General features: G+C 37.3%; 2 protein-coding genes across 3 annotated transcripts in view; one reads left to right on the top strand and one right to left on the bottom strand.

Annotated features, from left to right (window-relative positions):
• TTC14 (tetratricopeptide repeat domain 14) overlaps positions 1 to 21,287 on the top strand; it is a 30,937-nt gene extending 9,650 nt beyond the window's left edge. The window contains exons 13-14 of one of the 2 annotated variants that reach the window (XM_076341316.1): positions 16,856 to 16,943; positions 21,225 to 21,287. In XM_076341316.1, the coding sequence (XP_076197431.1) occupies positions 16,856 to 16,869 (14 nt within the window). In that variant the 3' untranslated portion in view covers positions 16,870 to 16,943; positions 21,225 to 21,287. Of the gene's footprint in view, positions 1 to 16,855; positions 16,944 to 19,547; positions 19,781 to 21,224 lie in introns of those variants that run through there. The other variant, XM_076341315.1, reaches the window with a different exon arrangement.
• On the bottom strand, positions 32 to 24,707 carry CCDC39 (coiled-coil domain 39 molecular ruler complex subunit). Its single transcript, XM_076341312.1, has 20 exons — positions 24,564 to 24,707; positions 23,718 to 23,837; positions 22,422 to 22,568; positions 21,219 to 21,377; positions 20,157 to 20,249; positions 19,943 to 20,071; positions 17,985 to 18,176; positions 16,192 to 16,295; positions 15,724 to 15,856; positions 11,744 to 11,938; positions 10,864 to 11,028; positions 9,402 to 9,539; positions 7,853 to 8,061; positions 6,472 to 6,595; positions 5,023 to 5,182; positions 3,777 to 3,883; positions 2,305 to 2,445; positions 1,984 to 2,163; positions 1,656 to 1,744; positions 32 to 1,010 (listed from the first exon to the last, which is right to left on the bottom strand). The coding sequence occupies exons 1-20, from the start codon at positions 24,672 to 24,674 to the stop codon at positions 845 to 847; spliced, it is 2,862 nt and encodes a 953-aa protein (XP_076197427.1). The 5' UTR covers positions 24,675 to 24,707; the 3' UTR covers positions 32 to 844.
• Between the last annotated feature and the right edge of the window lie 674 nt (positions 24,708 to 25,381).

Genomic DNA, 25,381 nt, shown 5'->3' with positions numbered 1-25,381 from the left:
ATAAAAAAAACCCCCAAAACCACAACAGAAGTAGAAGAAGAGAGAATTTTAAAACAGTGTTTATTGTCTAGGTAAGTTCAAGTGTGGGTCTTTGGTTTTTGTCTGGGTTTTTTTGTTGTTAGGTATTTGCTTTACAAGTAGCTTGAAGGCAGTGGTTGCATTGCTGTGGAAAAAGTTACGCTCTATTTACAATGAGTTCTCCAAAGATGGTTGGCAGAACACACTAAGGAGCTAACATCTGGCAGACCATAAAATACCAATTGTACTTCAGCTGCAAGTTTTCCAAGTAATTCTGTAGAGAATTTGTAGTTGCAAAAAAGATACTGTGTAATTTTAAATAGAAAAAGTACAGTTTTTTCTGACTTTAATAATTTACTGTCATCTTTTTGATTAAGATTAATCTGAGATGACTATTTGATTAATAGTCAAGGTTGATCTTGAAATGAAGTATACATTTTCTTTCCTGGGTTGTTGTAATGTAATCTAGAACTATTTTGACAGCAGTGAAGATACCAGTTCACTAAAAGTAACGGCTTTAACATAACTCTCCTTTTCATTCTATGAAAAATGAATTGATGGCTTCTGAAGGGTTTTGCAGATCTCTAGTTCTCCAACAGCAAAACGAGAAAGTAATTTAAAGGTTGATTTTATTATATTATATAAAACACATGCTTAACATTTCTCCTAGATAAATTATTGCATACTGTAGAAGAAAGTTAAAACATGTATTTCTGAGAGAAATTAATGCTAAGATTGCCAACAGACCTTGATAAATAAGTTGTTACAGATTAATCAATTAAGAAGCCTTAACTAGCGTTAAGCCTTTACTGTGGCCTTCAAAACATTACTTGAGACTTTTTTTGCGTTTATAAATATCAGAGGTGCTAGCTCTGCTGGATGACTGTGAACCAACAGCAGCTGCTTCTGCAGGAGTGGCGATAGGCAAGCTCAGATCTATGACTTTGAGTGCTGACGTCTGACTGGAGCCTGAACTTGTGCTTCTGGAGGATCTGAAAGACAAAATTTTACTCATCGGTGCACAGAAATCCCTGTATGTAAAATAGAGCATCTAATGGCAGCTTACAGTAGAGCCACCCAGCAGCAGGGTTTCTTCTAGGTAAGATCCCCTACAAAGATCATCGTAGACATTGCCACTAACAGCTGAAGTAGCCTGTGGGAATGTTGTCAGATTGTAACTGATGCAACATGTTACATGCACTATTAGTTCAACAGGGGAAAAAAGGATTGGTAAAAGCATACATGTCTGTCTTCCCTGTTTAATTAGGAAAGGGAGCTCATGCTACCAAGTGCAAAGTGTGGCTGGAGCTCAAACTTGTGCTTTTATAATGCGAAGCTACTTCTTAATTAGAGCACAGTTAGCAAAAGTAAGTGTAATTATTCTGTAATTACAGTTTTAAACTGTGATGGATGCAGAAGTAAACTTAATTGTATGCTAGAAAAATCCAGTAAACTTAAAGGTGGGAAAGTATAAGGAGAAAGTTTTTATAGAGTGTTCAGGAAGTAGAGACAAGATTGAGACGACCTTCAGGAGTGAGGAATTCTGTCATTTAGGGACTAATTTTGCTGGTTTAAGCTTTAACTTGGAAAAAAAAGAGAAACCCAACAAAGCCAAAAAAACCATTGCTAGCACTTACCTGGTAGAAGCTACTGAGCTTTGTGTGGATGGTGATCGAGAACTTTGACTACCACCAGCAGAAGCGATTGTAGGAAGCTCTAAATTGGACTAGAAAATTTGGAAAGAAAAAAAAAAGTTGACCTAATGGTTGTGCAATAGGACTGGGTATATCAGGAGGGTTTATAATCCTTTGTATTTGAAGAGATGTTGAAAGCAGATGAACACTTTCTGCTGTTTTACCATAAGTATAGTTTATTGTTGAATTTAGGAGTTGCCCTTGGAAGACACTCAGCAATAGACTAGAGCCATCAATCAAGAGTTTGGTGGCAGTTACCTGGAAAGCTCACCTGGTAAAAGTACATTTGAAAGGGTGTAGTTAAATCAGGATTTGCTTCTAGAACATCAGCTAACAATTTGTCGATAGTTCTGTTGAAGCTTTTCAGTTCACGAAGATCAATGTCTCTTTCTTCCTGTGTTTCTGATTTAGTTTTCTTCAGAGACTGAATCTCTCTGGATAGTCTGGAACACTTAACACAAATATTTTTAAAGCATTGCTATTATGAAAAGGCAACGCTTTCCGAAGCCTGCTAAGTTTAAATTCTGTGGTTTTAACCATACTACTGTCTATCACTGTAGAGTTAGAAGTTGTCATTAATGAATTTACACACCTGTTTTATAACCCTTTCTAGTTTTGGCTTCTGTTCTTCTATGTCTTTGTTCAGCTGCAAAATAAGAGCTTGTTTTTCCTTCTTTTGCTCTTGGAAGAGGGCCTCCTGCTTCAGTACTGTATCAAAATTTTCTTCCATGCTCTGCAAATTCATTTGAACAGCAGTTTTAGTTTATAAAGCAGTTCTGATATCCTTTCACTTCTTGTATTACGTTGTGGGAGGGTCTGTTATTGTGCTACTGCTTGTTTCTAAATGTAGCTCAAGCAATTAATACTAATGATAACAACAACTCAAAACTTTCTGCCAGTCAGACTGTTTAGTGGAGAAATACCTGGGTAAAGAGACCACCAGGTAATTTATGTATCTTTAAAAAATTACTGTAATTTTAATTACTGTAATTAATGAAGTTATAAGTATGTCTTTTCAGACATGCCTCTGAGCAGTAACTACAAATGACTTACTCAGCACAGTACCAACTTACCAGTGCAAGCTATCCTAAGAAAAATAACATTGTTCCCTGCGGGAAGAGATGGATACCTTTGACTAGAATGAATAAAATCAGCTCCGTAAGGGTGGCTCTGTTTTTAAAAAAATAAATAAATAAAAAGGGTATGCCTTAACACCTCATTATATGTAGGACTTATGCCCTGATGAAGATGTGTGTCCCTCTTCTTTAATTTCAGAGATGTTATTTCTTCGGTGGTAGAATAAGCAATAGGAACATTTGTTGACCTGTGGCCAGTGCCTCAGGGCTTAGAATAATCATGTGGGTTAGAACAGGGTGCCTTTGATTTCTTCTGCCTAAGAAAACTTTAACTAAAACGTCACACATCAGAGCTAAGCGTTGTTCTTTCTTAAGGGCCAAGTAGGCTTTTTGATAACAAGGGGAACCAAGAGTAAGTCCTTGATGTAGAGCCTGAACACAAGCCATCCTTTACCTGCATTTAGTGCTCAGCCTGCTAAGTTAAGAGTCAGCTAGCTTTCTTGAGCTAAATTAATGTTGTTTAAACTGAAGCACCCTGAATGCTAATAAGACAGAATATGTTCTCCTAGAAAAATTCTGGGACATGCCAGAGGACGCAAGATGTGTGGATTGTAATCTCTGCGGTACTGGACAGGATGATACAATGTAGTGGTACATGCTACACAAAAACATACCTGCTTTCCTGGGTGCCAGAACAGAGCATCTGTCAATGTGCATCTGGGATTTTGAAACTTCTAGCTGTAATGTGACTAAAAAGCCTGAAGGTTCCATTGTGATTCAAGAAAATTCAAATAAGCACTCAATTTTTGAAAGAAGAGGTAGAACCTTCTACAAAATCATATCCATCTATTCATAGAAAGCATAGGATATAAAAGAACAGGCAAGAACTTGTCCCAGAATTTCCTATTCTTTCAATAGGATGGCTTGCATGGATTTAGCTACATGCTGCAGCCTTGTCTGTTGACCGGAATTTTTGCTTGTATTTTACCTGGAGATTTTCCTGAAGTTCCTTGATCTGTCTTTGTTTGTATCTGTATTTTTCATCAGCAGCCCTTTTCTCCTCCTCTAGTTTCAATTTTTCCTCATATTCCTCACCTGTGATACAAACAATGAGGCAGCATTAATACTGGACAAGCAGTGTATACAACTCAATTTTCACTTCAAAGTAAGTTGCACTTTAAAGTAACTGCATCACAGAGTATTACTATATTAGTGTTGGCAGTATTAAAGAGACCTCAAGGTTTAAGAGTTTGTTGTTTAAGTACTCTACTACTAATTCCAAATCACTGTAGAAAAAGTAACTGGCTTCATGAGAGAGAATGATTTAAGAGCTACTGTTTCCAGAGCCAGCGGAGGGTACAAAAGTTAAATATTTTCTAGAATTAAGTTTATCTAATTTCTCATGGTGATGCTTTTTATACGCTAAACAAAGTTCCACAGAAGGAGAGCAAGCTTATGAAGTCTGAGTGGCAACAGAAACAACAGGTGAAGATTACTTTCCAGAATTCTGAGGAATTTCCAATATCAAAAAACTTGTGGTTAGGTAGTCCATATTTTAAAATTTGCTGACACTACACCAGAATAGTGCAGTTTAAGTTTTACTCTTCTTCATCATTTTCCCAGATGACAGGTTAGTACTTTTTTCCCCCCTTCCATGTGAAAATCAGAGATGATGAAGCTAAGGGATTGATCTTCATCAGAGTACATGTACCTAAGCTGCCTATATAGGTACAGTTTTGCGCCCAGGCTGGCTCAGTCTACCACGAGAAGGCCAGCAGTGGCACAGCTTGTTCTGCTTCTGTAATTTGAATTAGTGTGTGTAGAGAATGTAGTGTTTTCTGTACTGTGCAAAGTTTTATCCACTAGACCTATGTACTTCAGTGGGCACTCCTTTCTCCCAGTAATGACTTTTTTCCCCCCGGTATTGTCTTTGTGCTTTGCCTCTTCTGGATGTTCCTACTTAGGACTATTCACAAAATTTATATAGGTTTAGAGATTTTCACATAAATCAGATGTAAGAACATAAATATTAGTTAATTACACCTTACTGCACTTCCTTCTGTGCTTATTCTGCTGAACTATTCACAGTAGCATGTGAATTACATTCCCTTTTGCTACTATCAGTTTAGTCTCTGTGATTCATTCTTTTGTGCCATGGAATTTCCCTACTATATACCTGAGTTATACCATCATCTGTAACTCACACAGCAAAGATCAATTTCTATTTTACATACTTGTCTCAGTGACTTCCTTGAAAGAGTTTCGGTAATTGCTATTGCAGTTATTAAGTACACACAAAGTGTTTTCCAGAGCTACAATTTCTTTTTCAGCTTTGCAGATCTTTGCATCTAAATCATCACCTTCACGTTGAAGCGCTTCTTTTTCCTGTGCAGCCTGAAAATAAAACTGGTATTTTAGGTGACTGCACACATGCTGAAAATATTAGGACAACTATACAGAAAAAAATACCTGCAATATTTACCGGTCAAAATCCTAGGTAGATCTGGGGCTATCTATCTGTGTTGTCAGGCTTGAACTGAGATTTGAGTTACTACGTAACTGGAAGGAATAGTTATTTACAGTAGTGGAAGTTCTTTGAGGTATTTCATCCATGTGCATTTCATTATAGGTACCTGCCTCTCCATCTAAGCTCACAAGTCCTGATTAGCAGTATCCACACTGTGTACAAAGCAGATTCCATGCTTTGCACTGCTGATGTGAACTGCAGCACGTGCTTCACATCTGTTTCCTCTACCCACAAAATCCAAGAGTTGAGATTGTATGTTACGTAAAACCACTGAGAGAGTGTTAAAAGTCATCCAGTTTGTCTGGGAATTAGTCACTTGAAAGTCTTCATTCGTCTGACCAGTGAGATTTAACGAAACACAGCCAGCTGGTGAAGGAAAGTATATTTTCTATAGCCCCTCAGAAAATCTGACACACGGTGAAAAAATCTCCATAGTTGTAGAGGGTATACCCAACAGTGACCACAAGGGTTTTACTGAGGGTCTTTTCCTGTGCTAGATCTCACAGTAGCAGAAATACCATCATTAAGAAGTTTAACACTTAAGAATGAGAAAGAGATGGACTTCAGAGCCAAGATCACAGCGAGAAGCATTTTGCTTTAAGAAAAAATCAGAGAATTTGTGGAGATCAAAAATAATAGATTTTTGTTCCAGAGTCAGGGTATTGCATTATAGATAAAGATTGATTTTTATTTTTTATTTTTTTATTTTTTCCAATGAAAAGCTGAAGTATGCATAGGTGATTGATAAGTAAAAAGGGAAAGCTGACATTCTTCAATGTTTAAACACCATATAGTGAAATGAATACCTAAAAATAACTGAAGGGTAGAAGAATTTAAGATCCTGTGAGACTGTGGTGAACAGTTTTCAGTTTATAGCAGATTACCACGAGACTTCTTGTGTCTTTGCAAATTAATGAGCACTGAAGTGAAAATTTTCAAACTGCTCAAAATTAAGGCTCCACTGACATTAGGACTGACCACAGGGATTCATGTGAAACTGCTGTATCATTTAAATAACCAACAGTGTCAGATAGTGTAAAACAATTAGACTGAAAGTAAGCAGTAGGCAAGGAGGTTGACTTAGTTACTTGAATAGAGCCCAGGGAAATCTATAGCTTAAATACTTGAATTATAATGAATTATGTTAATAAAATACCTTAATTACATAGTAGGTATGAGCTTTCTCTTCTTCTCCTTCAGGTGGCATCATGATGACAGTAAGAATTTCATATCTGCATCTCAGTTTATCAATTTTATTTAGGCGATCTTGAAATTCGGTACTGATTTATTTGGGGAAAAAATAAATGAGTTGAGAAAGTGTTTGGTAGTGTTTTGTGGGCAGTTCTTGCTATAGCAGTTTAAGTTATGGTGTTATTCCGTCAGTTTGCCTGCGTACTAGGAGGCAGGCAGGGCAGCAGTTGTGCTGCTACTGTTTTCTGTTGCTTTCTGTGTTCTCCCAGCCACAGACATTCATTCTGGTTACCTACGCTTCTCTTGCAGTTCTAAACTGAGGCAAATGTATTTTCATGTTCCAGATCATTGCATCTTGGGAGGCTGTGCCACAGTCCTTCCCAAAAATTTTTAAAGGTTTGGCATTTAAATCCTACAGCTGCACAAGCTGCCCCCTGCTGATATTATCTTAATATTGCCACTACTAGATGAGCGTGAGCAACAGTAGGCAACAACCCCAAATCAAATTACATGGAAGTATCAATTAGCTGTGTAATTATCAAAGGAAAAGTGCCACACAGTCTGCACTCTCCGTGAGCAGTTAAGCTTTAGTCACACTAAATCACTCTAATTTCCTATTGTGTGGGGTGTGGTTAGCAGAGAAGTGAATAAAAAGCCTGCCAGATTTCAGCAGTTCAGCTGCTGAAGCGTTGATTTTTGGCTGGATATAGATACTGGCATTTCAGAGCTAAAACTGCCCCAGATACTTTGCACTGATTATTACAGAAGGGAAAAGTTATTTCATATATGGCTGCTTTATAAGAGAGTACATACGTAATTCAGAAGATTTAATTTTGTTATATAGGACACATAGTGGAGAGCTCTTTTGTTGAAAAGGCAAAAAACCCAAACCAAACAGACTTACTGTACGAGTCAAAGAAATCACAGCTTTATCAAGCAGTTGGGAGTAAACCCTCTTTAAAAGCAACTTCTCTGTTTTAAATATTTTGTCGTACCTCCAGACACACTGACTTCACATTTCTTATTATTTTGAAAAACGCACGTGACATTTACTTTAAAAAGATGTCTGCAACTGAGGTTTCCTCTCAGTACTGTAGAGGATCTTCACTAACAGAATAAACAGTAGTCACTTGTTCACCAAGCGGTTAAAGGTGTAGGCTGGATTTCAGAGAAGGGATCTCTCGCTAGCCTCAACTGGTCTCAGTATATAACTTTGAGCAAGATTTATTTCATCCTCAATTTCTCTAATTGGTGAAATTGGGTAAAATGCTTCTCTTTTTCAGTAAGTCCCCATATAAAATGTACTCAATAAAAGTTACAAGTTTAATTTATATAAGAATAGTTACCTTATGCGTTGCCGTTCCTGATCCACAAGTCTTATCTGGGAATCCAGCATTGCCTTATGAATCTTAATTTCCTCAGTTCTTTCTGCTATGGCTTTCTTTAACTCCAATTTTTGTTTTTCCAGTGTTAGAACTTTCTCTGTCTTATTACACAGAGTATCTCCAAGACGGTTCAATTCTAGTTTTAAGAGATTATCTTCGACCATCATCTCCTAATAAATGCCAAAAAGGTCTCAAAATAAGAAAGCATCGTTTTTAACTAAGATTATTTATAACAGTTAATAAGTTAATAATTTTTTTATAAAGTATCCATTATTTTATACACAACTGTAAGACTCATTTTGCTCTGCATTTAAGAATGTTCTCACTTTCTCATTTGCTAACAGTTTACATGGCGAGTACGATGGGGTAGATCGCTTCCTGAATGGTTTTATACAAATTCATCAGCCTTTCTAATTCAGACTGAGTTGTGGGTTGTTAGACTTTTCCACCTACACCTTTCTTTCAGTTTAGGTGGTTTCAAAGAAATTAAGCAGACTTACAAGGAACTTCCTGAAGCAGTTGATATCTCACTTGAACCATTATAACTGTCTTGGAATATGTTCTAGATTCTGTAGGTCTACAAGTAATGTTGTTATATGAACAAATTTATATATACCAAAGCTTATGAAAAACAGCAAGTGGTGAACTTCATTAGCATGCAAACACTTTAAATCATTTTAAGAAAATCTCTTACAGAGCCCAAACTCTGTACTGTTTTTTCTGAGAGTTCTTTTATGCCATCAGCTTTTCTTTTGTTCCCCTGAATTTCATCCCCAGAGAAAAGTTCCAGGTTAGGGAAAGAGAGTTTTCATTGAGGAGCAAGTGCACCAGTTAAGTCGATAGCTCTTCCCCCTGCTACTTAGACCCTGTATTGTTCTACTACCTTAGTGCTTCTTTTAGGAAGGCTAGAGCTTATTTTGCAGGAAAAAACGTGCAGTAATTAGAGGATTGGGAACTATTTTTTTTCTGTTTATCAAAATATGGGGAGGGCAACTTCCATTTTATTTCTAATTCCTTAAATTGGAATATAGATAGATCCAAACCATCTGCTGGAAAAAAATCTCAAAATTTAATAACAAAAAACTGAACCAAATTTATTAGTTGGCATCACAGATTGAGAATAAAAATTCAGTGCTAGGTAAAGACATCCTTGAACAGTAAATACATTTTCTATTTTAAAGGCATTTGTTTCTCAAAAAAAACCCAAACCACTGACCAGGTGGATATTGTGGTATAAGTAAGTAATGTGTGATTAAATTGATAACCCAAACAAACTTTATGCTGTATACAGAGGAGAAGCAACACTTTGCCTAGTAAGATAACAGTGATGAAAATTACTTCAAAGTTTGGGAAGGAAGGTGTAAGTCAAGAACTACAAAGAGGGTTCTTATGGATATAATGATGTAGCACTGTGGGAGGCAGACAACAGCCTTCAGATCAAGTCATGAGTTTATGTGTTTTAAAAAACAAATGTGTCCTGTATTAGTAAAGTTGCAAAATAATACTGTACCTGCTTAACGGCTTTAGCTTTTTTTAACTCCTGATCTGATCTCTCATTGAAAAGATTTAGTTCATTTATCTTGATCATCATACCATTTGTTTCTTCTCCTGTCTTATCCATTGCTCTCTTGATGAAATGGACATCACTCTGTTTCCAAATAAGTTATATTTAATTTATTTCAGTGAATGTAGGTTGCAATAAAAGCTACCAGTTAATTTTAAATGAGATATTTTTCAGTCCTGGAACCAGGAACCATCATCATCTTGTGTCCATATGCTGCTCTGCAAACAGTGCCTAGAGCATTGCAGTCCTCACGCAGAGTGCTGTTACAGCATTAATGTCATTGCTTGTTTTATTTGGAGTGTAGTAATTGTTATTTATACAATATAGACCTTTCAGCCAATACGGCAATTCTAATATAATCATGTATTTTGGTCTAGATAAAAAAAATCTCCTGGCATGTCTGACCATGACTTTGATATTCGTAGTTCATCTTCATAAAACCATCTGTCTTTGATAATACTCCAGAGTATGAATAAAATCCTGAGGGTGTCTTTCAATGTTCGATGATACTCACCACTCAAATTTTGCTTCTCCTCAAAACTGAAGTGTGGGCAGCAGTTGCCCAACATTAAATCGTGTTATTGCATGGATCTCCAGTTAAAGGGCTCTCCTATAAGCAGTTTCTTCCCCTGACTAAGTCGATCAAATTTTTTCTTAACTATCACTTTGAGAAACCAGTTGCGATGTTTTATTAAAAATGTGACTTTTGTCTTTGTATGGTTTCTCTTTGAAGAGAAGTTTCTAAATGTGCTAAAATGTAGCTGATTAATAAACAAATACATTTCTTATAAAAAGAAATTATAAATTGGCAACAGAATAACTGACTGGTTCATATCTACAAGAAAGGTTAAATGCATTTTTAGAGAATTAATGATGGTCACTGGATAGTGGAAAACCAGAGAACAAGCACCTATATGCAAAATTCTCACATGGGCATAAAGACATAAAAATAGTATTTCTGAATCACGTATCAGGATGGGGTCAACTAACTCAAATACTGTCTCTTCAATTCAGTGATGTTACTTTGTACAATTTTAAATGCAACTGTACTTATTTTATGAAAAATATAAAAGTAAGTAGTAGCATCACAGAATAACATTCTCCTATTTTGACATGGTCCTAACGATAAACTCAAACATTTGCAAGCAGTCAGTCACATCCTGAAATGAAAGCTAAGCTTGCCTTTCCAACATTTCAATGCTTGTCCTCCTGCTAAGGTGTCTCAGTTGTGCAGTAATGACCTATTTTTCTGGAAGGTATAGGGAACATGAAGTTTTCTACATGGGTTACACAAAGTTCAGATATCTTTTAATCTACTACCAAGTCATTAATTAATAAGATCCAATCTACTTAATTCACTGAGGTTTCTAGATGTTACACAGTCAACCTGATGTTCTAAGGAAGTTACCTGAAGTTTCTTGTGCTGCACATGTAAAACATCATACGCATTTTTCTTTTCTTCTAAGGTTTTCTTCAGTTCAGCAACTTTTGCTTCCAAAACTTGTTTTTCATCTGCATTAACCTCTCCTTCTAACCGTGACAGCCGTCTCTGTACTTGCTGAATATAGAAATCCTGTTAAAATAATTTTTAAGAGAATTAGTAGTCTGAGATAAGCAATTATAGCCTTCCTATAAAGCTAAAACACTGGATATAAACTTGGATCTAAATGTTGGCTTTAGGACAGTCACCCAATTAAGCTATTGTTTTTATAATAATTTATGGCTTATAGACCTCATTAGCAAAATATTCTTAGATGACTGATGTGCAGTGATGGTTAAGGAGTAATCTTCTAGAAGAGTAACAAAGCATACTCAGCACAGTCTGCTGTAGGGAGGCTTACAGTGGAGTTGCCATCTTGCTGTTACCAGTGGATGCCGATATAAAAGAGCAAATTTTCAAAGTGGTGCATAGGAAATATGCACAAAATCCAATTAGTAAATAACAGGATTTTGGCATGTTCCTCTTGTATTGCTTTAAAAATTTACCCTAAGGTGTCTGTGGTTCAGAGGGATCAAAGTAAAGAACTGATTTGAGAAATTAGTGGGAAAAGCAGCAGATCCAAAAAATAATGAAATACACAAGTGCATAATGTAGGTGATACTATAGCAAGTTTCAGTTACTTCCATTTTATCCATACATCTAGAGACTGAAATAAACGCAGACTTCAAATTATACTACATGACATTTCCAAAATGGTAAGACGTTGACAGAGATTACAGAACTCAAGGAATTTACTCTCATTAGACCCAAGAAACAATCATAGTATGAAAGTACATTAACATTTTACCTGGTTATATATTAATTCTTGCTGTTTTAATGCATCTGCATCAAGTCTGTGCAGTCGAGACTTAAGATTTTTAAGTGATGCTCGACTTCCCTCAATTTCCGCTAGAACACACTTCTCCTTATCCTTCTGCACCTTTAACTCTTGAATCTTCTTGAAAAGTAGTTCTTTTAACTGGTTCATTTCTGTTTCTTTTTCCTGGTGACAAATTAATCATTAAGTAGTAAGAAATAATTAATCACATCAGAAGTAATTTCTGAGGAATTCCTTGCCTTTATTAATCATATATAGGAAGATTAAAAAATTTCAATACTGTATCTGTTAATATGAACATGGAATTTCATAGGTCTTCAAAATGGTTGGCAAGAAAAGGCATTGATTAAAGTAATTTTTTTTTTTTTTTTTTTAACTTGGATCCTACCCTACTATTACATGACCTTCTTTTTCCTTCTTTTTCCATTATGGGCATACTACTCTTTTCAGCCTTTCAGAAAACTAAATTCCTGTTATCCTTTCAAAAACCCCTTCTTATTGCTTCCAGTATATGTTAATAGTTGGAGAAATATAATACAAAGCTTTTCAATGGTTTATTAAAACTTTTAACTCTGTGTGTGTGCACATGTATGTACATACGTGTGTTTATATAAGTTGGAATAATTTTGTTTGAAAAATTAATTACACATTTTAAAATCACTTCCTTATTCTCAGAGGCAAGTTGTATTAACACCCAAATCAGTGCAGGAAATGAGGTTTTAGTAGGGTCTGTTACAGTAAGACAATGCTGAACATTTCAGGTACCCTGGAATGTACTGAAAACCAACAAAATTGCGATTATTTTCTTTTTATAACCCTAACAAGGAAGACAACTTTATTCTTTCCCTCGCTCCTTCCATCCCCCCACCCAAACAACGAAAGACCTTCCAAGGCTCAGGCCGTTCAGCATGCTAGTTTCCTGTAAGGTAGCTCTCTAAAACGAGTGATGTGGCATCACAATCCTGTTCCCAAAGACTCATTTACATTTAGCTCAAGTCTGGTACAGAGTTTGAAGATGCACATTTAAATTAATATAGCAAACACCTTAGAATTCACTTTTCTACACTGATTTAAAGTGTGCTTATTCTTGATTTTATATGTATACATTGTGAAATTTGCTTGTAAACCATCTTGCTGGCTTTAATAACAGCAAAAGTAACTTAACTCCTTTAAGAGCTCATAATCGCATTCTACCAAACAGAATTTTGTTGTAGTTGAACTTGCTGTAAGTCCAATTCCAAATCCAAAACTCAGGAAGTAAAAAGCAGGTGTAAGTTTAACATGAAATTGTTATGGCCTGTAGCATTTTACACTGATGTCGGTGGGCTTTGGATCATGCCTGGACAAAGGAATTTAATTTCAGAAGTACACTGTTTTTATGCATGTGCCCAATTCTGAGCTGTATTTCTGAAGCTAACGGCAACAATGAATTTGTCTACTAAAACTGGATCATGATTTGACCTTTATTTCGTAGTCTTTCTTGCATATCTAAATTCATTTATTTAATAGGAATTGTTTCTCTCCCTTTAAGTGAGGTTGCTAATAGAGATAAGATATTCAATAAGCTTCATGGTGCAACAGTGTTTTGCCACAGATTGAAGAGGGAGAAGTATCACAGAACTAAAGCGCAAAATGGTGACATTTCATCCACATTGTTCCTGTAAATATCTCTTCACAGTAAATTAATAGATGCAGCAAATAGCCATGTGTGTCTAATGGTGATGGAAAGCATGCTTCTGACTAATACATTACAGACATTGTTCAGGAACAGTTCATCCTAGTTAAAATATTACCCTGAAGCTGTGGAGCTGCCAAGCTCAATGTCATCTTAGGTTATCCGCCACAGACGCAAGTAAAGAAACCCTGCTAATGGTTTAGCCACCCTGGTAACAGTCTTAAGGGGAAGGAAATAAGGGTTTCATTTTAATGAAATGTTGTATCATTACAACTTGTTTTCAAATTATCTGAAAAACCAAAACAGTAAGGAAGGCCTGTAATTTAAGAAACTCTCTATAAAAGAAAGACATCCCCTCTCTAGTTTCTGTATGTATATTTAAAATGTACAGTTAATGCCTGTGGAGTTAAAAAGTTTGAAAAATAACACCCAAGCTACTGCAAGGGATTATTTCACATACATGCTACAGGAAACACAAAATAGGAGGGGGGGAAAAAAAAAAGTATACAGTGGTATGCACAGATACAGCTTTTTTGTCACTTGTGTGGGAACGCCTCCTGTCACATTAATTTAACCTGGTCATTTTACAGTAAAGAAAGCTTCAGCATATCCAACACTCAATTGTCTGGCAAAATGTAAAAAAATATTTGTATCAAGTTCAGTCAGAAGCTAAGCAGTAAAACACTAAGAGAATTAGTAGCAAAATGACAAAACAGTAGAAACATTTTTCTGAAAAGCGGGAAAGTTCAGATGATTGCATTACAACATTGCATTTATTCAAAAGCCCTTTGCAGTTCATCAGATGATAATGAATTAGGATATTTTTATTCCTATACTTAATTTGCAACATAAGAAGTGGGTTTTGAATTGAAGTATTATTAGACATGTTAAAAAAATAGTCACCATATTACAGCTCGTACATGCCATTTCCCAGATCAAAATCTTTATGCATCATGAAAATGAAATCTAAAAAGTGAGCCAGTAATTATTTAACAGTCCACAACAAGTTAGATGTATCAGAGTATCATGTAATAGAATTAAAATAATGAAGAGGAGACTAGGCCAGCCAAATCTGATTAAAAGATTTCAAAATCTTTTTTAATCCCAGTTTGCCAAAAGCATAGCTCTTTGCATGTTTATAAGTTTTGGTGGTGTTTTACTAAAGCCAAGAAGTTTTCAGTGGTAATGTTACTGAAAAGTCATCCTGACAAGATTCTCACTCTTTAACAACCTTATTGATGGGAAACTGACAAAAGTTCAAGGATGCTTGCTCCTCAGCAGCCCATAAAACAATGTTTAGAGACATAAACTCCCAAAAGAGCTAAGCAAAATACAAGATGTTGAAATTTTTCAGTATTGTTACAAAGCAGAAGCAAAATATTACTATATAATAAAACTTGCCACATTCCAGTAAATAACTTTTATTTCAATCTAGCCAAGAAGTTGTAAGTAGCTTTTAGCTGATGTCAGAGGTAAATGCCCTGTTCAGTACACTCAGCATAAGAAAGACATGGACCTGTTGGGGTGGGTCCAGAAGAGGGCCACAAAAATGATCAGGGGGATGGAACACCTCTCCTATGAGGAAAGGCTGAGAGAGTTGGGGTTGTTCAGCCTAGAGAAGAGAAGGCTTCGGGGAGACCTTATTGCAGCCTATCAGTACTTAAAGGGAGCTTATAAAAAAGATGGCGGCAAACTTTTTAGCAGGGCCTGTTGCGACAGGACAAGGGGGAATGGCTTTAAACTAAAGGGGGGTAGATTTAGACTAGATATAAGGAAGACATTTTTTATGCTGAGGGTGGTGAAGCACTGGCACAGGTTGCCCAGAGAGGTGGTGGATGCCCCATCCCTGGAAACATTCAAGGTCAGGTTGGACGGGGCTCTGAGCAACCTGATCTAGTTGAAGATGTCCCTGCCCCCGGCAGGGGGGCTGGAATAGATGACCTTTAAAGGTCCCTTCCAACCCAAACTATTCTATGATTCTATACTGATGCAGTCAGAATACTGGTTTTGTATCTGATCTCTACAATGACAGTTCCAGTATCCTATGTTAATATATGGGGACACCATCTTCTGAATTACTAGGACCACTTATTTTCCTCCAGAGTTTTCCCAACACAGATACTGACGTATCTACATGCACGTTACTTCATTTGATGAAATAGCTACATGTCATATTAATACTTACATCCCATTTTAATCCATAAATATTTGTCCTAGATAGAGGTTGCAAATTCAAATGAATCCTCATTTGCAGAAACCATGAAAAACATTTTACCTTGACTATTTTTTCTTCTTCCTTTAGTATTTCTTCCATCCTCAAAGCTTTGTCTTCCGAACTGAGTGTCTCCTCAGTCACAAGCTTCAGCTTATGGGAAAGACTTGCATTTTTTTCTTTAAGAAAGCTTAATCTAAACAAAATTACATGATTTAACAAGTTAAATGTATGTTGCATATATAACACTGCCAAAACCAAGCAGCATACCTTACTGAGCAATTGCCTAATAAAGCAGGCTAAACTAACCTATGATAACCAAGGCCCTAACTGATTTTTTCATGCCCTTTAAAAACAAGGATTACCAGGAGTATTTCCTAAATTGCCCAGTGCCAGAAACTATGCAGGACACGAAGTAACCAGAAAATGGAGGCTTTAATCATCAACATTATTTAAGGTTCTTTGCTAGCTCAAGGATTTGATTATATTACTAATCCTTACAAATGATACTTTTAAAGGTCTGTTTCTTACCTGGCTTGTTTTTTCTGAATTTCTTTCTTCAGATTGGTTACTTGTGTTCTCAAAGACTCTAGATCAGAAGCAGTTCTGTCCACAGTGGATTTCAAAGCATCCAGCTAATAAATTACAAAATGGAGCAATCAAGCTCTTACTTACTTTGGTACACGTTAGGCTATTTAAAATTGTAAGGGACCTCTTTATTGGAAAGTATTCAGTTTCTTTTTAACAGTGTTTTCCAAATGAGAAGTGCTGCAAATTCTGAGGCACTGTAAATTGGCACAGCTAGTAAACTCAATAGACTAATTTACATAATCTGAATACTGGGACAAAATACTTAAGAATACAGAATGAATTATGAAGGTGCTGTGGGCTGCAATTCTTGTCCAACAGCATCTATGTAAGTGGAACCATGGTTTTATAGAGCACAGCTGACTGATGACGTTCTTTGTGAACATGGATACCCTTATGTATCTACTAAATATTTCTAATTCAAACTTTGTTGGGTACATAAAATTACTTTGATTAAGATAAGGGAACACCGTGACATTTAATTTGGTAAAAACAACCATCACAGCGTACACTCATTAAACAGGATACGAATACTTTACAATCAGTAGCTCATTAGTCTTCACAGTATCACTTAACAGTGTAAGTGTAATTGTCTTTACTTTCACAGATGAAGAAACCTGAGCAAGGGTATATATAGCAGGTCTCTCTCCGTACCAGAATGAGAAACTGGGATGTCACAAGTTGACAGTTGAACTGTAAGTCTGGTTTTTTCCTTGTTTCTCACTTGCATGCCACAGATGTTCTAACACCTAATAATGGGAGGCTGTTCTCATTATCACATTATGTAGTATTAGTTGTGAAAAACGTCAAACAAGAATCTCACAGCTTAGAGATGAAAACCTACCAATTCTGTGAACCCTCAAGTTTGCATGAATTGTAGGATAATCTAATAGCCTACACCTTGTTTGAGCTACCTACAGTTTAATTAAGGTATCAGCTTATGAACCACCTGCTACAGAAAACCTATCCAAAGTTAAGGCAACAGCAGATACAGGGTTTTTGTTTTTTAAAAGCACCAAGCTTGCTGAGTAGCCCAGTGTTACCATTTTCTTGTTAAGAGAAAACTTACTCAGGTAATACAAGTGTATCCCTTCTCAACAGGGCCATGAGACTTGAATTACCTCTTAGAAATACTTCTACAGGCATTTAAGTAATTAAGCAGTGCAGCTCATTCCTAGCTTTAAGTGCTGATTAAATGTAAGTAACAGAGTAAGTACGGACAGCATCGAGCAGCCCTATTCTACTGCCTCTTGATTAGAAATCCATGTGAAAGTGTTCAGGTTTTTTTTCCCCTCAAGAATTTTACCCTGACTAGAAGGGCCATCACCACTCACTTCTGAGAGCACAGGACAGGAATTTTTTTGGAATCTGGAGGTGATCTCTCTCATCTTTATACAATACTGCAGTCTACATATGCTAAAGGCAAGACACACCTCCTTCTGAAGCATTTAATAGTGTTATACCATTTAAGAGAAAATTCATCCATTTTATACCAACACAACAGAGAATACAAGCTAATCTCTTCACCGCTATCAATGAAAGGATTAAGTTGAGGGTTGAGATCCCAATAATCATGACTAGACTGAGAAGAGCTGACATTTTGTTGAATTATTAAGAGTCTAGTATAAAAACAGAGAAAAGCAAATGCTATTCCTGTATTTCTTCCATCTAGTCAACACTTAGAGTTAAAAGTTACAGTTTCAGTCTGTTTTTCTGAACTGTTTGGTCATACTTACCTCATCCTGCAGCTGAACTCTGTAAGTATCCTGAGTTTGATATTCATTTCGCAGGCTGGTAGCTTCCCGCTCAGCCGAAGAAATTTTCTTTTCATATTCCATATTATTAAGAGTTTCGTTTACCAAAAAGGAAGTCTTCTCTTTCAGCACAATTTCTTTCTTTCTGATCTCCTGTTTTATGTCTGTTATTAGCTATCAGAATAAAAACATTTTAGATTTGCTTGCATTAGTTAAGATGTATTAGATTAATAAAGGGTACAACCAGAAGATAGATTGCTGTTAAGACTACTCTTTGCATGAGACAGGCCAGTTATCACATCATTCTTAAATTACTTTATTCCACTAATACATCACAACACCAAATACTACAATTGTTTTGGATTGGAAACTTCCAAAATATTCCAATAATTTCAAAAAGCAGGACACTATAAACTTGTATGAAATAAAAATAATTTTTGATTGATTGAATAGGGGGAAAAAAAAAAGCTATGTGAACAAAACTTCAGATAGACTTGAAATGGAGGAAATGCAAGAGGAAAATTACCAACAATAGCGATGCTTACTTTAGCTGACAGATTTAGAGCTATTCAGTGAAAATTGTATATTTTGAAAGGTTAAGTAAAAGATTAGCTACTGGGAAAATTATATTGTAGTTCTAATGTTAAAAAAAAGTCTCTCTACAAAAGCATCAGTAGGGCTATTCTATGGACTACTAATATGTGGAAGGTTGGCCAGAGCTGGGTTTTTTTTGTTGTTGTTGGGGTTTTGGGGTTTTTTTTAATATGTTTGTTGTTTGTTCTTTGCAGGAATCTTCTGACCTGAAATACTATAAAATCCAAAATATTTCAGCTAAACTAGACCATTATATTTTCTGTTTGGTAGTATTTCTTCCGGCTTGTCATTTTCTATTATTAACTTTTTTTTTAGTGTTATATCTTAAGCCTGTTTAAACCATGTTTCTGCTCAGGGTATGCTTAATACCCATATGGGCAACATAACAAAGCTGATACTCTTTCAGCAGGAAAACAGCATACTAGCAGAGCTAAGGATTTAGGTTGAGCCTTCCTGTACATGTGATTATGCTGCCCCCCCCCCCCCCCCCCCCCCCCCCCCTCCAAAAAAAGCCATTGCTTCTTTGGAATCCACATTTATAAAGTTTTTCTCTACACTGATCCTTCAGGCTTTTTCTGGTGCATCTGTTCTATTGTCCTGCAGAACTTTCTGAGTTCACACTTATTCTGACAAAGTCAGGATAAAATATACTTTATTTGTACCTCTTGCCATTGTACCATCTGTGCATAAGACACTGACAAAACCAATGAAGACTATATTTTTTAGAAATTAATACTAACTCATAATGCCCAACAGGACCTTTTTTGGATTAGAAGAGTGCTGTTGCTTCTCTCCATTTGCAGAATGTACTTAAGGACCAATTTTTAACTTTCATGTGATTATTTATCCTAATTCTGACATAAGTGTTAGTCATGCATTTGTTCACAGAGGCAGCAACAGTAATTCCTTCAATAATAAATGTTCCATTTTCTTTTTTATATTGCATCCCAGCCACAGAATCCCCTCCTTGCAGTTGACGTTGACTGTCCTTACACTCTAAGAAACACTCCATCTTGTTGCTTCTTAGATCAGAGAAAAGAAAATACTGAAACTGGCATGCTTTGCATTTTCCAGCAACCTTGAGATTGAAAATTAAACCTTGCATAGTATCAAGCAGAGCACCATTACTTACACTGAGAGATACTGCTTTCAAAATAAAGGCTGAATACATTTCAGTAATACCTGAACTTTGAAATACCTTAATAAAATACAGACGTAAACACAAAGAGAACACTGAACATCTAGAAGACCCGATCATTCTATGCACGAATGGCAAAATTCTTATCAATATCATAGATACAAAAGTAGGCTGATATACTGATATGGATCAGTTACAGCAGTTTTACCAAAGCATAATGATCGATCTGTTGATCTCTCTTCTGCATCTGTTGTATTGCATTCTCCCACTGCCTGATGACTTCTTGCCTTTCCTGATGAACTCTGCGAAAGTCTTCAGCTGTCTTGTCAAGCTCTATCTGTTTAAAAGAAAGCACCCCAATGATTTCGGATTTTAAAAGTTTCATATATAACAAGATATCTTCAAGAACCTTAAGCACAAACCTGAGCTGTTATGGTTTCTGTAAGCTCATTATCAAGAGCTCTGCGCTTCTGATTTGCTTGCATGGTCAACTTTTCTACTTGAAGGGTTAATGCCTAAAATGAAAGGATACAAAAATATAATGTATTTGAAAACAAATATAATGTCTTATAAATTCTTAAAGCTCTGCTATAATTAGGGGCAAAATTACTGAGGCATCAATTTTATTGTGTTTTAGAGAACAAAAAAACTGAGAATCAAGCCTCCCAAATTTTTGGTCATACAAGAGGCTGTAATCTCTTGTCAGCCCTTGGGACCAGACTGGAGCTAGGCCAAAGTAACCCTCCACCATGTATAGATGTGTACTTGGTGTCCTCAGCATCAGCTATTTCACTTTACTCTTCCTACTATGCTGTGTGACTTGCTAACGTAAATGATATAAGTGAGACTGTTTGTGTAAGCTAAAGTTTTTGGGTTAAGTATTTAATGAGTAAAAATCGATTTTCTCCTCCCTGTATTTAAAGGCTCAAGAGAATATTAACCAGGGATACTTATCTCTGAATTAATATTATACTTGAGAACTAACCCTTATAAAGACTGAACTTGTGACTGCAGTGTCTATTTATACCCTCTTTCATTATTCTAGGCAGCTTTACTGAAATAGCTATACTTTGTTCTCAGTAATATTAACAATTTCAGCTCTAACAGGAAAATCTACACTATTTGTGCATATTTGGCATGCATTTTTGAACAAACTCCTCTCTTAATTCAGTGGCACTGCTTTCTAGACTTTATTATCCATTTGTGCACTTTCTCAGAAAAACTCAAACTTAAGTTTTACCCAGATGAACAAACAAATTAATGTCTTCAATTACGCCTTTCACCTTTTGTAAAACCTGTTCTCTCGGACCTTTAAAATGAACCTTATATGGAATTGCATGGTTGTGTTAAGTGGAAACCAGTTTTAAAGTGCTGTTGTACAAAATCTTGTCTCCGTCTTACCTGACTTGGTAACATAACAAAGTCTTCAAATGCTAAAATGGTTCTCTGTTTTGTTTCTGAAAATTGCTGTCATTTCTACTTACTCCTAGTTTCCCTTCATCTTGTTGTGCATACTTCTGGATTGTGATAGCATCAGTGTCTTTACGATTTGATTCCTTTATCCAGCTCTCCAGAACTTCCTCATCACAGTTCATCTGCTGTTTTAAGTTTTCCAACTTCTTAGTGGTTTTATTTATAGTATTCTAATAAAATTAGAGATAAATTAAAGGGTTAATATTAAATGTCTAATATTTTCTTTGAATAGTAATTGAAACAACCAGTCCAAGCTACTGCAACAAGTTTACATACATCTTATTGTCAACAGAATTGCTAGTTTTCTTTTTTGTTAATTGTGTATTATACTTGAGAATAGCTAATACAAGTCCTGGTCTTAAAGAAGAAACAAGACAGTAAATTACCACAAACTTAAAATGCAAATAACTTTAAACAGACAAGTCAACCTCTGGCGAGATATACCTATATGCAGGATATCTGATCTGAGGCATTACAGGGTAAAGTTTCTCCCCCACACGCTAAGGCCCAGTTGTTAGATCCTTATCGTGCACATCAATTTACAAATGGCCCCACATGTCTGTGAAGAGACTTCCTGACACAAATATGAGAGAATCTGGATCCAGCTGAATAGCAAGGATATCTTCATCCTGCTACCCATTCTGAGAGACTGGAGATTACAAACAGACTTAGTGAGAAGGAAGAGAGCAAATAAAAAAAATAAACAAACATCATTTAAATTATTCGTAGAAAGAAAAAGAGACAGTTCCATTAAACAGAAAACCACCTATGATTAGATAGCATTAGATTACTTTTTTAATGTAAAGCAAATTTTTGATCTCGAAATCATGCCCCAAGTTTATTTTATGTGGGGAAGAAGATTTGCCACCAATAATTTAATTTTTAAACCATAAAGAAAATACCTGCGAGAATTAACAAGATGGTGATATGGATGTGTGGCTGTGTATCTGGCATTAAGAACATTAAGAACTGCAGTCTTTCAATATCTAGTTAATATTTGCTAAGTCTTGACAAGTCTATGGAAGGAGATCCTCAGTGTCACTCTACTTGCCTACACAGGGAAAGCACATCCAGAACATTTATTATAGTTTATAAGATTCAATTATAATTAGCTATTCTTGACTTATACTATTATTTCTGTAAATGCAAGTGAGGACAAGTCATAAAATCTAATTGCAATATGGGTGTTCTCTTACAAAAATTTTAAGCCTTACTTCTTGACTGTTTTTCTTTTCTTTTAAGGAAACTATCTCATCTTCCAGTCGTCTAATGTCACTTTTGAGATGTCCACATTCTCTCTCAGCAAGGGCTTTAAAGTGGTGTTCAGTTTCAATTTCATTCTCTCTGGCTCTGTAAAGAGACTAGAGAATAATACAGTTCAGCATTTTACAATAAACAAGAGGCATATATCAGCAAAAAAACCTTTTTTTTTTTTTTTTTACATACAACCAAATCCCAAGTCAGAGATGGTATGATTTTGTCATGTAAATATAGGAATTTTCAGAGCAACTTTATTGTTTGGATTTTAGTATCTCAAATATATGTATTCTAATATATATACACCCACCCCCATTGTATTGTATCAGATATCCACAGACCAACCTTTTATAGCCCTAAAAACTCAATTCAAAGATATTTCACCCAAGATTCAGAATCTTAATCTTTCAAAATCAAAATCTTTCTTAGTCTCTTGATCACCAGTGGCTTTACATCAGATTCAGGAGGCACAGCAAAAGAAGTCATTTTATTGTTTTATGCAGAGACAGACCACCACCAGGCTGGCCTATAGCAGTATCTCTGTATTGTCTAATCCATCTGACAAAAGTGATTTAACAGGGGTTTTCTTCCTTGTATAATAACAAATCTATTACTTACTAGAAGCTTCTCTTAAATAGAGACTAGTATGTGCTGTCTCTTTCTTTATGTGCAGATTAAAGCTTGACTCTAGCATAAAAAAAAAATTAAAAAGTTCAGCTGCAGGGAAGTTTCTTAAGACTTTTTCACCTAGGATACTTTACCTGAAAGGTGTGCAGCTTTGACTCGGGACTCTAGAAATCTAAACCACCCATTTTGGCCAATTACCTCAGAGTGCAAGAGAAGACTTGCACCTTAACCATCTCACTTCATTTTTCATGTCCATGAATTAACTCTTCACTAGCATTTCACAATTAACTCTTAACCATTATAAAGATTATAAATTTGTTTTTCCCTTACACTGATATTTTCCTTGACCAAATTTTTCTTATCGTCTACAAAAGTCTCCGTTCATAAAGAATCCTAAAATGCATCCTTCTTGACTTTCTTCTAGGTACAGTCATTTGATTTTTAGATGGTCTTTTTAATGACCATCACATAGTATCACTGAGATACATAGTTTAACTTTTGTTTCCTGTGAAAGTCCTGACAAATCTTTAACAAAGCTGGTAAATATATAGGGATACCAGCTGCAGAAAGATACTCAGATTACAAGTCTGTCTGATAAAATGGATCTGCTAGAGGTAGCGATTTACCTGAGTGAAGCTGAACTCTTGTCTTACGTTTTTCAAATGAGATGTCATTGCTTCTATACGCTCTTCAAAGTCGGTCAACTCATTTTGCAGGTTTACTTTTTCTTTTTGCATCTTCTGCAGCTATTTAAGAGTTAGAATTGTCAAGTAACTACTTCTAGTTGAGCACTTATTACCTGCAACTACTTAAAAAATATAGCCATTGCACTTACTAATCAAAAAAATGTAAGACGTATGCACTACATTCCTCCAAAGTGGTGAAATGGGAGATTTCAGAAGAAAAGGTAGCGGCAAAAACACTTTTGCCATTAAGTACTGTTGCTTATCATCAAGATAACCAAAATCGTCGAGGCATCACACCACTGAGCAGGCACTCACCTGACGGCCAAATACACCCCACAACAACCCCGAGCTTTGCTAAGGCAACGTACAGCCTCTCGCTCCACAAGCACCTCCGCGCCCGGCTACTGAGGAGCGGGGGGGACGCTCGGAGCGGTGCGAGGCACACCGCTGCACCCAGCCGGCAGACAGGACGGGCAGCCCCGCGGCGCACACCCTGCAGGTACGCGGCTCCCACGCTTTAAGGCGAGGGCCTCGCTCCCCGTTTCCCTCCGCGGAACTCGTGGGGTTTTCCTCCCTCTCTACCCGGGCCCCGGCGGGGAAGGCTCCGTGCCGCCCCGCGCCCTGAGGCGGCCAGGGAGGGGCAGGGCGCCGGCGGCCCTCTCAGAGCCGAGGGGCCGGTCCGATGGCTCCGCGCCCCGGGCGGCGGCAGCCCTCCGGGAGAGCCCTCCAGGGCCACCGGCGGGAGGCGGATTCCTCTCTCTCCCCGGCCGCAGCCCCCGCGCTCACTTCGTCCTCCAGCGCCTTGTTCTCCGCGTTGGCCACGGGGACGGCGTAGCCATCGTCCCAGCGGAGCTCGGCCAGCACTGAGGCGGTGGAGCGGCTGCTGACGCTGTCCATGGCCGCTGGCGGCGGTAGGCGACGGGGAACCGCGGCAAGGCCAGGCCTGGCGTCGCCGGGCCCCTTAGCAACAGCGAACGCCCAGCGACCGACCAAACGGGAAGTAGCACAGGCGGGAGCCGCCTCCCGCCCCGGGCCGGCCCTTCCCGCCCTGCGCCGGCGGTTGGCGGCCTCTGCCCCGCGGCGAGAAGCCGCGGGACCGGCCTCGGCCTGGTGTGACCTGGGAGCACTGAATTTGGAAATTTCTGGTCTAAGTGCCTACATCAGCTCGTAAGTAGGGCTGTTGTTAGCGGGGTTACCAGAGCTGTCTGGACACAATGACCTTGCCAGCAGTCGCTTGTAACCATGCTGAAGTGGAAGGCATGAGACCCAGTGCCTGCAGCTGACACACCGCTGGCAGCACCTCAGAGTCCCCCCCGAGCAGACTCCCTGTCAGAGCACCAGCCTGTGTCACAGCTGCATCAAATCTGGGGTCAGACCAGGCAGGGTAGCTCGCCTGTTGCTGATAACACCTAATAGCAGATTTCTAGGAGGGTACATGGTACATGTTCTGTTTCTGAACAGGCCTCGTGTTAATTCCCAATGACAAACAGGTGGGTTTCCTGAGCCAGAGATTGCATTCAGGTGACCATAAACAGTAATGCCATATCCTTTATAAACTTGGATGTTACCTTTTCAAACCCATCTGTACTTCTGGGTTGCAAATC

This window comes from Aptenodytes patagonicus, chromosome 6 (genome assembly GCF_965638725.1).
Source record: "Aptenodytes patagonicus chromosome 6, bAptPat1.pri.cur, whole genome shotgun sequence".
Lineage (NCBI taxonomy): Eukaryota > Metazoa > Chordata > Aves > Sphenisciformes > Spheniscidae > Aptenodytes > Aptenodytes patagonicus.
The sequence above is the reverse complement of the archived record's forward strand: the minus strand, read 5'-3'. Positions and strand labels throughout refer to the sequence as shown.